We start from the raw sequence: 12,715 nt of genomic DNA on the forward strand, positions 1-12,715 counted from the left end.
CTATTGGATAAAGAAGCAGTGGTACATATATACAGTGGAACACTACTCAGCCATAAGAAAGATGAAATACTGCCATTTCTGACAACACAGATAGACCTAAAAGTATCATGCTGAGAGAAATCAGATGGAAAAGAACCAGAATCATGATTTCACTCATATGTGGGATATAAAAGAGAAGGCCACAAATTAACAAATAAAACAAACAAAAAATTCATTGACACAACAGTATAGTGCTCACCAGAAGAGAAAGGGAATAGGGGGAGGTTGAAAAGGGTAAAGGGGGTCAAATATATGGTGACCGAAGGAGACTAAACTTTGGATAATGAGCACATAATGCAATATACAGATGACACATTATAATATTGTACACTTGAAACCTATATATCTTATTAACCAATGTCACTCCAATTAATTTAATTAAAACAAAACAAAACAGAACACTAGAGAATTTGAGCATCTGTTACCTATACCTACAACAATGAACATAGCCTGACTCCTAGACAGAAAAGATAAAAGCTGTTCAGTTTCTATTATCAAATACATGCTTAGCTTTTAATTTTAAAAAATTTATAAGATATGCCAAAGGCAACACACAAAAAATGAAGAGATTAAAAAAAATCTTGCAGAAGCAGACTCAGACATGACACAGATGCTGGAACTATGAGACAGGAAACAAAATATAAATATGTATGTCAGATATATTTAAAAAACTAAATGTTAAACATATACACACAAAAAATGAATAAAATAAAATAATACTGCATAGATCATGACTGTGTAATTCCCTTTTCTCTTCCCTTCCATTTACAACTAGTAGGACATCCCTAACCCAAAAATGTTTTCTCTGCACAGCACACCAGGACACCTGAGAAATCCATCTGAAGGTGGGTGAATCAGAGCTGGTAGAGGCTGTAGAAACAGAGGATTCAAGGTGGCAGCGGCAGCGGCGACAGCAGCAGCAGGGTATCAATGCCAGTGCCATGCCAGTGGCACCAGCAAAACCAATAGTGGCAGCAACACCAGTGATCCCAGTGGTGGCAGTGGCATCAGAGCCACCAGTGGCGGTGGTGGTACCAGGGACCCTGAAGGTAATGATGGTACTGGAGGCACCAGGAGTTTGCAGCTGCAGGAGTGGTATCTGCATCCTCTGCTCCTCTGGCAGAGGAGATGGAGGGCAGGAGTGGTGAATGAAAAATCTGTTCGCCCCATGGGCTGCAGCTGGAGGGTCCTGCTGCTCTTCAGTGGTTCCCAGACTTCTGAGGAGAGATATCCATGACTGGGGGAAGGAAAGGAAAAAACGGAGGCAAAGAGAGCTAAAGGAACATATTTCCTACTGTCTGTAGCAGGAGTTCAGCAAGAGGACCCCCTAGGACTCCCCAGACTCCCCCACTTGAGGATCCTCCTATAAGCCTTGGGCACATACCTCCCAACTCTGCTAACAGCCCATTTTTGAAAAAGCACTCACTCCCAACTACAGCAAGGAGGCAGCTCCAGTAAGAGAAACCAAAACCTTGTGCTATAGTATCACCTGCTGGAAATCAAAAGAAAGGCTTAGAATCAAAATAAAGCCTCACCTAAATAAGAAAGGTGTTCGCTACTTCAAATACAGTGTTAGAAGCACATCTCATCAAACACTATGCAAATGGTAATTCTCTCTCTCTCTCCCCTTCTCTCCCCACTTCTTTTTCTCTCACACACGACGACAGTTCTCCAGCAACCAAACTCAAAGATGTGGAATATTGCAATCTAACTGATAGAGAATTCAAAAGAGCTTTTATGAAGAAATTCAGTGAGCTACAAGGAAACTTAGAAAGGCAATTCAGTTAACTCAGAAACAAAATTAATGAATAGAAGTACTTTACCAAAGAGATAAACACTCTAAAAAGGAGCCAAACAATTCTGGAGCTGAAGCACTTGATAAATGAGATGAAGAACATGTTAAAAAGCATTGGAAATGGAGCATATCAGATAAAACAGAGAATAAGTAATCCAGAAGATAGGAATCTAGAAATAATTCAGGGGGAAGAGAAGAAAGAACTAAGACTTAAAACTGTGAGAAAAACCCTACAAGAGCTATCAGACTCTATTATGAGAGCTAACTTACGAGTAATGGGTATACTAGAAGGAGAAGATGGGGGCAAGGGAGCAGAGAGTTTATTTCAAGAAATAATAGCTGATAATTTCCCAAACCTAAGGACATACAAGTCCATAAAGCTAATAGAGCACCTTGCTATCTCAAAGCTAAAAATCCTTCTCCAAGACACGTTATGATGAAGTTGTCAAAAGTCTATGATAAAAAAGAATATTAAAGGCTGCCAAAGGGGAAAAAAGTAACCTACAAAGAAACCTTTACTAGGCTATGAGCAAATGCTCAGCAGGCCAGGGAAAAGTGGAATGACATATTTAAGTATTGAAAAATAGAAACTGCCAGCCAAGAATACTTTATCCAGCAAAATTATCTTTCAGATATGAAGAAATAAAACTCCCCTACATAAACAAAAGCTAAAAGAGTTCACCCCCACTAGACCTGCCCTACAAGAAATGTTAAAAAGAGCTCTTCTAGTTCAATCGAAATAAAAAAGTACACAAAACTCAGAGGTGATAAACAGTCAGAATTTAAAAACTATAATTTTATTTTAGAATCGGATGTTAACAATTATAGAATAAAGGTTAAAGGAAAGGAATACTAAAAATAACTGTGGCTACTATAATTTGGTAACAAATTGACAATAAAAAGATAATTTGTGACAGCAAAAATATAAAAGGAGAAGAGTAAAAAAATGAAATCTGTGTAGGCAAATAAAGAAAAGTTTCTACCAACAAAAATTGGATTATTTTATCTCTGAAACATTTTATGTAAACCTCATGGTAACCACAAAACAAAAATCTACAGCAGAGACACAAAGCATAAAAAAGGGAAAACTGAGTAAATTAACATGAAGAAACCACCAATGTAAGAAGGCAGATAGACCCATGAGGAAACAGGAAAATGGAGATTTAAAACAGCCAGAAAACAAAAGGTAAAATGGCAATGGTAAGTTCTTACATATCAATAATCACCCTAAATGCAAATGATTTGAACTCACCAATCAAAAGGCACAAAGTGGCAGGCTGGATTAAAAAACAATAACTATATGCTATCTTCGGGAGACTCATTTCAGCTCTAAAGGCACACAGGCTCAAAGTAAAGGGGTGAAATATATTCCAAACAAGTGACCAAGAGAAAGCAAAAGAAACCAAAGAAAGGAGGTGTAGGCATACGTATAATAGAAAAATAAACTTCAAGCTAAAAATAGTAACGAAAGGCAAAGAAAGTTATTATATAATGATAAAGGGATCAATACACCAAGAAGTTACAATGATCATAAATATTTATACTCCCAACAACTGAGCACTGAACTATATTATGCAAATACTAACTGATGTTAAGGAGAAATAGACAACAATACAATAAAAATAGGAGATTTCAATACTCCAGTATCAGCAATGGATAAATAGTTCAGATAAAAAAATCAATAAGGAAACATTGGAATTGAAGTATACCTTAGAATAAAAGTACTTAACAGACATATCCTGAACATTCCACCTTACAGCAGCAGAATACACAATCTCCTCAAGTGCACATGGATAATTCTTCAGGATAGATTATATGATAGGACACAAAACAAATCTTAACATATTTAAGATGCTTTGAAGTCATTGCAACTACTTTTACTGACTACAGTGGTATAAAACTAGAAATAAACAACAAGAGGAAAGTGAGAAGAACCACAAATATGTGAAAACTAAACAAACTCCTAAACGACAAATGGGTCAAAGTAGATCAAGAGGGAAATAAAAAAGTTATCTCAAAACAAAAGAAAATGGAAATACAACATATCAAGTTTTGTGGGATGTAGTAAAATCAGTTCTAAGAAGAAAGTTTATAACAATAAACACATGTATAGTCATGCACCACATAAAGATGTTTTGGTCAAGGATAGTATAATCCCAAAAGATTATAATGAAGTTCCTAAGATTGCAATGGGACCATGGTCCCATTAGATTATAATAAATCTGAAAAATTTCTCAAAATTAGTGACAGCATAACTGTCATTAATAGAAAAGTTCATGATCCATTATTTGCTTACAAGTAAATCTATGATTTAAAAAAAAAGACAAACAAGCAAATCACTATAGACATATTTCTGAAAAAAGTGACATCTTCTCAAAAAGAGCCTCAGGCAGGAAAGAGCTCTTAGATATTGGTCTTGGCAATGACATTTTGGACATGATGTTAAAAGCAGAAGCAACAAAAGTGAAAATCAACAAATAGGACTACATCAAAATCCAAAGCTTTGAACATCAAAAAATATATTTTAATGAAAAGACAACCTATGGAAGGGGAGAAAATTTTTGCAAACCATATGTTGCATAAGAGGTTAATACCCAAAATATATAAAAACACATAGAACTTATGTTTTTGTTTTCTACAGTTTGAATATAATATGCCTAGGTGTGTGTCTGTGTGTTTTTGAGTGTGTGTTTATTCTTCATGGTGCTCTATGAGCTTTTTGGATCTGTCATTTGGTTTATAACATTAAGTTCTTGACCATTACTACTTCAGGTATTTCTTCTGTTTCATTCTCTTTGTTCTCCTTCTGGTATTCCAAATATGAGTACATTATTCCCTGTAAAGATCTTGGCAATTCTGTTCTACATTTTAATTTTTCTCCCTTTGCATTCTTACTTTGGAAAACAAGAATTTAAGGCATTAAACAAGAATTTAATGCATAGTATAATGAATACAGACAACAATACTGCAGTATAATAATGTAATAAATATCACTACAAAAGCAATCACAATATACAAATGTATTAGAGTAACACATTGTACACCTCACTTTTATACAATGATATATATATTTATATACACATATAAATATATATATATTACGTTCAATTAAAAAAATAACTGAATAATATGTTAAGTGGCCTAATGGAAAAGGTAGATGGCATGGGAAAAAAGGGTGGGTAATGTAAGCAGAGAAATGGAAACTCTAAGAAAGAATTAAAAAGGAATGCTAGAAAAACCTGCAACAAATGAATAATGCCTTCAATAAGTTTAACAGTAAACATAAAGTGGCTGAAGAAAGAATCAATGAGTTTGAAGATATCTCAATAGAAATTTCCCAAATAAGAATGCAAAGGGAGAAAATTAAAAAATGCAGAACAGAATTGCCAAGATCTTTACAGGGAATAATGTACTCATATTTGGAATACCAGAAGGAGAACAAAGAGAATGAAACAGAAGAAATATTTGAAGTAGTAATGGTCAAGAACTTAATGTTATAAACCAAATGACAGATCCAAAAATCTCATAGAGCACCATGAAGAATAAACACACACTCAAAAACACACAGACACACACCTAGGCATATTATATTCAAACAGTAGAAAATAAATACAGAGAAAATCTTGAAGGAAGTCAGAGAAAAAACAATAACGCCTACCTACAGAGGAAGAAGGGTAAGAATTACAGCAGACATCCCCAGAAACCTAGTAAGCAAAAAGTGAGTGGAGTAAAATCTTTAAAGTGTTGAAAGAAAAAATTCCACCAATACAGAATTCTATATCCAGTGAAATTATCCTTCAAAAATTAAGGAGAAAACAAAATTGAATATCCTTCAAAATTGAAGGAAACAATATTGTGATAATTCATTGCCAGCAGACCTGACTTGCAGGAAATGTTAAAAGAAGTTCTTCAAGCAGAAAAAAATAATATAGGTCAGAAACTTGGATCTATATAAAGGAAGAGCATCAAAGAATAAATAAAAGTAAAATAAGTCTTTTAACTTTTTAATTTTTAACTGATCTAAAGACAACTGTTTAAAGCAATAAAATTAACAATGTATTGGTAATTATACCAAATGGATAAATGAAATATGTGAGTAATAAACAAGAGACAGAAGGATGACTTTGGAATACTCTGAGATACAGTTCCTGTACTACATGCTAAGTGGTATAGTGTGATTTGGAAGTGGACTTAATTTTTTAAAAATTTACTTTGCAAACTCTAGGGCAATTACAATTTTTCTTTAAAAAAGAGATGTATGGTTGATAAACTAAGAGAAAAGTGTAATCTTATAAAATTCCCATTTAAAACCAGAGAAAGCAGAAAAAGGTACAAAGGAAACAAAGAACAAAAGTAACAATTAGAAGTCAGTAACAAATATGGCAGCTATTAATCCATCAGTATCAATACTCGCTTTAAATGTAAATGGTCTAATCATACCAATTAAAAACAGAGGTAGGTAGGATGCATTAAAAAAAAAAAAGACCAAATTATATTTTGTCTACAAGAAACTGACTTTAAATATAAATTTTCAAGTAGGTTAAAAATAAATAGATGGAAAAAGGTAAACTATGCTAACTCTAATCAAAAGAAAGCTGGAGTAGCTACATTAATTTCAGACAATACATACCTAAGAACAAGGAAAACAATCAGGAGTAAATAGTGGTATTAAATAAGAATAAAGGGACAATATTTTGAGAAGACGTAACAGTCTGAAACATGTATGTGCCTAACAACAGAACATCAAAATACATGAGGCAAGAGCTGATAGAACTGAAAGGAAAATTAGATACTATTTTAATTATAATTGTTTGTCATCCTTTCAGTAATCAATACACCAATCGAATAGAAAATCAGTGAGGCTGTAGTTGACCTGAACATCACCATCAATAAACTGGATCTAATCAGATTTATAGAATTCTTCAATAACAGCAGAATACACGTTCTTCTTAAGCTCACATGGAACATTGATCAAAATAGACCGCATTGTGGACAGAAAGCACACCCAAACAAATTTAAAAAGGTAGAAATCATTGTATACAAAGTTTGTTCTTAGACCATAATGAAATTAATTAGAAATCAATATCAGAAAGACAACTGTAAAATCTGAAAACATTTGGAGATTAAATGGCATACTTCCAAATAATCCATAGTTCAAAAAAGAACTTTTAAGAGAAATTTTAAAATAGTTTGAATTAAATAAAAATGCAGCTTATCAAAATTTGTACTACTAAAGCACTGCTTAGAGGAAAATATCTAGCACTAAATGCATGTATTAGAAAAGAAGGAAGATCTAAAATCAATAATATGAACTTTCCCTTGAGTAAACTAGAGAAAGAACAAATTATACCTAAAGCAAGCAGAAGGAAAGAAATAATAAAAATTAAAGCACAGATCGATAAAATTGAAAACAGAAAAGCAATAGAGACAATTAAAAAAATTCAAAAGCTGTTTTTTCGAGAAAAAAAATCAATAAAATTGATAAAAGCCTAGCAAGGCTAATGAAGAAAACATGGAGAAGATATGAGCTACCAATACAACAATGAAAAAAATGGCATCACTACTCATTATATAGATATTAAAAGGATAATAACAATACTAAGATCATTTCTATACCCAAAAATAATATCTTGGATGAAATGCAGCTATCACTCCAAAGGTACAAACTAAAAAAAAACACTCAAGGAGACATCAATAACCTAAATAGTACCATTTATTAAAGAAATAAATCGATATTTTAAAACCTTATGAAAAATAAAGTGCTATGTCTAGATGGTTTCACTGGTGAATTCTAATGACCCATGTAATGAAAAAAATATTAATTTCCACAATCTCTTTCAGGAAATATAAGTAGAAGGAACACTTCATAACTCATTTTATGAGACTATCGTTACCCTAATGTCAAAGTAATAAAGAAATAGTGCATTATTTACTATATTATGTCATATCTTAATGTGGTGTGGCTGCCTTTCAAAGCATAGCAAAAATACCAAAAGCCAAATAGTTAAAGACTGATAAATATAATTTTTGTAAAAACTTAAATCTTCTATTTGACCAAAAACAACATTGAAAAGCAACTAATAATGTCCAAAAACAAATATCAAACATTTACATGAGGAAAGGCTAATTTATAAAGTGTATTGTACATTAAAGAGAAAAATGATTGTTATGGATTGAATCATGTCCCCCCAAAAATACATATTGAAGTTCTAGTTCCTTTTACCTCAGAATTTGACCTTATTTGGAAAGACGGTCATTCCAGATGCAATTAATTAAGATGAGATTATATCGAGTAGGTTGGGCCCTTAATTCAATATGACTGGAATCTGTACAGAAGATGGCCACATGAAGACACATAGGATGCCATGTAAATGAAGAAGGCAGAAGCTGGAGTTATGTAGCTGTAAGCCAAGGAACACCAAAGATTGCCAACAACCTCCAGAAACTAGAAAAAGGCAAGGAATATTCCCCCTAATGTTTTCAAAGGGAGCATAGCCCTGGTGACAGCTTGATTTTGAACATCTAGCCATCCAGTATTTGGTACTTTGTTATAGGAAAGAGATAGAATGATTAAATATCCAATGGAAATATCTAGATGTGAATAGTCAGTAATGATGATCTATCAAAGATAGATGATATGGAATAAGGATGAGAGAATTGGAACTTTCTTGTAATGTGACAAAGACTCACCTTGATCAAACTTTAGTCAGGCTCCTCTGAGCCTTTTTATTGACTAGGGCTTGAACTTAGCATCCCATATCCATCTCATCCTTGATGGGCTTGAATAGCCCAGTTTTAGCAAGAATTCTCCAAAATCAGTTTAGAGAGGATCCTCATCCTTGACCTTCATTCTTCACCTTTGACATCTAAGTCCTTGGCTTGTCTTTAACAAGAATCCTATTAAGCCAGTTTAGCAAGAGTCTCTCTACACTTGAAGTCTCCTTGTAGTAGTTTGCCATCCATTTATTCTTACTCTGCTCATTAACTATAAATCTCCAGCTTTCTTTGCTGTATTTGGAGTTGAGATTGCTCTCTTCCCCTTATTGCAGTAATCTTTAATAAACTCTTACCATTTTAACAAGTGCCAGAATGATTTTTTTCTTAAATAAATGCTAGTGGGAGCATATATTAGCACAGTCCTTTTGAAAATGTTAACATCCATCAAATTTTACAGATCTATTTTAACTAAGCAATTCTATATTTTGGCACTGGTATCACAGAAATAACAAATATGCAAAGAAGTATGGACACAAATATTCACTGCACATTATAATAAAAACTGGAAACAGAATAAACATCTGTTGCAAGGAAAGAGCCACCCTTAAACGCGTGTCTTTCTACAATGCCAGGTTGAGTGGAACCTTCTCAGATAAACCAATCAGGTACCTACACAGGTTAACAACACATAGAGAGGGGAAGTAGAGTCTTACACAACAGAGTAAAGGGATGAAAGTCCTTAGCAGTCTCCCAAATGAGCTCTGTTGGCTGGCAGAGCAGATGGTTTCGTAGGTTCCAAGCCAGCGGCAACAGCAGGCAAAAGGTCAGCATCTTCAGCTCTCAGCATACCTGTTTGTGATGCTCTTGAGTCAGTCTTGAGTACCATCTGTCTGAGGTGTTCAACTTATATGGACATTATGGGGCAGAATCCTTCTGCTTGCGACTCCTGCAGTCTAGGCTAATCCAGTGCAGTCGTGGCTGTGGTCTCTGTGGTTTTGGGCAGTCCAGGCAGACCCTAAGGGCGTTCCCATTATGTGCCAGTTGACGTTACTGTCATGGCTCCTATGGAATCCATTTTATAAAGATCCCAAAGTTCTCAGTTCTTATGCTCTATAAAAGATCCATCTAAAAGGTATTAATAATATACCCCTCTAATGCAACATCATACAGCCAAGAAAAAACATGATGTAATTCTAAATATTCTGACCTGATACTATGATTATACTGTATTAAGGGTCAAAACAAGTTGTAAATAAGTAGAAACAGCTCTTTTTAAAAAATGTATTTGTGTAGTGGTCTGCACTGAATAAAGTCAAGGTTAAGCACCCGCAAACACTGGTTACATTTGGTAAGTTGATAAAGCTCGGGAAATTGCTACAATTATCCCATCAAGCACTACTCTTTGGTTTAAACTGACCGTGTTTACTCTGAAACAACCGACTTCTCACCATCCCAAGGCGCGGAGATCGCCGGGAAATGTAGTCCTTTTTCCTCGCACAGCACTCTAGGTCTGTATGGGCTCTCTCTGCGCATGTGCAACCTGAGCCCGGCTTCTCCGTCCGCCCTCGCTGGGGAGACGCGCCCCAAGCGTCTGGGTGTACGCGAGTGCGGGGCCTGCGCACGGCGCCGGGACCTTGAGCGGCGCAGGCACGTTGCTCAGAGTGGTGTCCTTGTGCCGGCGGCAGGAGCGGCAGTTCTCGGGAAACGGCCCAGCTTAGGCGGGGCCCATAGTGCCCGCCTCCAGCCGGTTTCAATCTCGGCCGGTGAAGGCCGGGGGGATGATCTCCGCGCTGGCCTCGCGGTCTCGGGGGCCAGGCGCTCGGAGCGTGTGGGAAATGGTGCGCCGAGCCCCGCCTGCAGCCCGACCCGGGAAAAGCCCTCGCCGGCCGCGGGAGGGGAAAGCGCATGCGTTGACGGCGAGCGTGCCAGAAAGCGCGGGCGGTAGGTCTGCGGTGGAGCCCGACCTCTGGAGGCGGAAAAGCCCAGTACATTTTCTCGTCACCTGCAACCCAAACCGAGAGAAATAACCTGGTTGCGAGTCAGGGCCCCGCGTCTGAAAATGAAGATGTTAGTAACGTCCACTTAAAGGCGTGGATCCGAGAGTTGGATACATCATTTGTAAAGGAGTTAGCAAAGTGCCAGGTACTAACCACGGAGTATTAACTGCTACTGTATTTAGAAGGCAGTTTGTCTTTTTCACTGGGTGATTTACCTAAGCGTCACATCATTTTGTGAGGTCGGTATAACCATCTGCATTAAATATGCACAAAACAAAACAAATCCGAATCTCAGGTCGCTGAGGTGATACTGAGCTTAAGAAGGTCGGTGATTTCCAGGATCACCCAGATTCTGACAGCCAGGAGACAGTATGTTCACACAGTTAAACCATCAAGAGCAACTTATCAAGAGTTCTTTTGAAAAACTACAACCCACTTAAAGAGAATAAATTAAAAAAAAAAAAACATCCTTGCCCTAAAGCACCTCATCCCTTTTACTGGCCTTTCTGTGGATTCTCTAACTCAAGGGGTAAACAACATTGCTAGGAAAATAAAGGATGTGGCCTGTGTCCTTCTACTATGTTAATTTTAATGAAATAATAGTGTCATCTTTTGGTGTCTTTTAATCATCTGTTGTTAGCTTTTTGTTTGTATTGTTCAAAGCAAATCAATCTTTACCTAATGAGAATTGGTAGTTGTGAGCCCATGATCATTTCAAAGTTGCATATGGACTTGTAAGTGCTGCTTCTACAAGGTCCTTCCCTTGCTTTTTCAAGGGCCAAAGGGCCCTATTCCTATAGGGAGGCTGCTGCCCAGCTGGGCTGCTGAGATTATTGGTAGATGAACGTGGGAACTGTAAGGCAGGCCAGGTCTCCTGACCCCCATTTGCTTTCTGTCCCCACTCCCTGACAGCTGAACCTTCCTTCACAGTCCTCCACACTCTCCCAAAAGCCTACAGAAAATGAACACACCTCAGGTGAGCTCTTTTTTTTCATCCCATACTGTGTGTTAATGGGTTTACCTCTTGATTTTAGATTGCTCTCAGCTTCTGTTACACATCCTTTATCAATGCAAGTTATTCTCCTTTTATAACCAGTTTAATAAGATTTTATTTGAGTCATGAATGTACATTGAATTATATTGCATACTTCTCTGTATCTGTTGGAGTAAAAGTATAGCTTATTTTCTGTAATCTACAAATATTAGCGGTAGCTTAAATGGATTTTTAAATGTTAACTCATTCTCGAATTCTTGTATAGACTCTACTTGCTAATGAGTATTTTGTGTTTTCACACTTGTTCTGACATCTTTTTGCTAATATTATATTTGAATTTTTATACCTGTATTCACAAACTAGACGAGCCTTTAATTTTATTTTATTGTGTTCCTGACCAATTATGGTATCATGGTTATACTAGTCTCACTGGGGGCACTTTCCTGCTCTTTCCTTCTTTTATTTAAAAAAAAAAAAATATATATATATATATATATATATATATATATATATATATATATATATATATATAAAATTTGTGTAAGAAAAGCACCTGTTACAGATTTCATGAAAATCACCTCTAAAATTGGACTTTGTGAGGGTTGTGTGTGTGTGTGTATAGATACAGATTATTGAATCACTTTACTAAACCATAGGTCTAGTCTGGTTCTCTATTTTTTTATTGTCCCTACATTTTCAGAGGAAATTGTACATTTTTAAAACCTGTTTTTAAATATATTTTTATAAGCTTGTTGGTAGTATTCTCATATCTGTTTTTATATCAGTAATTCCTGTTTCCATCCATTTAAAATTTTTTTTTAATGTAGGAGCTGCTAATCAGAAAACAACCAAATGTATTCTTGTTGGCCCTATCAGAAATCTAGAATTTCAGGCTCTGAGGATGAGCTTGGGAATTTGTACTGGTAGTGTATTTAAATACTGAGAGCTGAGGGAGCATAAACTCAATCATTTTGCTGCTTTCCACTTCAGTATACCAGCTGTCAATTTCTTTTTTTCTTTTTTGGGCAGGTAATATATTCATATGACTCTAAAATCTAAGCAGTTTAAAAAGGTTAATATGTTGAAAAGTCTTCCTAACATTTCTCTTCCCATTTGTCCCAATGTCCTCAGCCTCCTACAGGTAACCACTTTTATTATAAGTGTCATAGGTAT

At 35.8% G+C, this 12,715-nt stretch overlaps 1 protein-coding gene and 1 long non-coding RNA gene across 2 annotated transcripts in view; one reads left to right on the plus strand and one right to left on the minus strand.

Annotated features, from left to right (window-relative positions):
* On the minus strand, nucleotides 1-10,574 carry LOC120622770 (uncharacterized). The gene is made up of 2 exons (XM_039888482.1): nucleotides 9,969-10,574; nucleotides 1-1,276 (listed from the first exon to the last, which is right to left on the minus strand). Exons 1-2 carry the CDS (start codon nucleotides 10,540-10,542, stop codon nucleotides 1,239-1,241), a joined length of 612 nt encoding a protein of 203 aa, XP_039744416.1. The 5' UTR covers nucleotides 10,543-10,574; the 3' UTR covers nucleotides 1-1,238.
* The window catches only part of LOC120622771 (uncharacterized), an 18,676-nt gene continuing 16,514 nt past the window's right edge, over nucleotides 10,554-12,715 (plus strand). The window contains exons 1-2 of the long non-coding RNA XR_005658546.1: nucleotides 10,554-10,693; nucleotides 11,461-11,524. This is a non-coding gene — a long non-coding RNA (uncharacterized LOC120622771). The remainder of the gene's footprint in view (nucleotides 10,694-11,460; nucleotides 11,525-12,715) is intronic.

Source organism: Pteropus medius, unplaced genomic scaffold, assembly GCF_902729225.1.
Source record: "Pteropus medius unplaced genomic scaffold, Ma_sr-lr_union100, whole genome shotgun sequence".
Lineage (NCBI taxonomy): Eukaryota > Metazoa > Chordata > Mammalia > Chiroptera > Pteropodidae > Pteropus > Pteropus medius.

Bases quoted from the DNA above. Each gene is read 5' to 3' on its own strand.
- LOC120622770 (XM_039888482.1), bottom strand. From the start codon at position 10,542: ATGTACTGGGCTTTTCCGCCTCCAGAGGTCGGGCTCCACCGCAGACCT. The intron at 1,277-9,968 runs GTCAGTTTAAAC...TCCTTCCCCCAG, and splicing joins GTTGTTTCAGAGTAAACACG to TCATGGATATCTCTCCTCAG.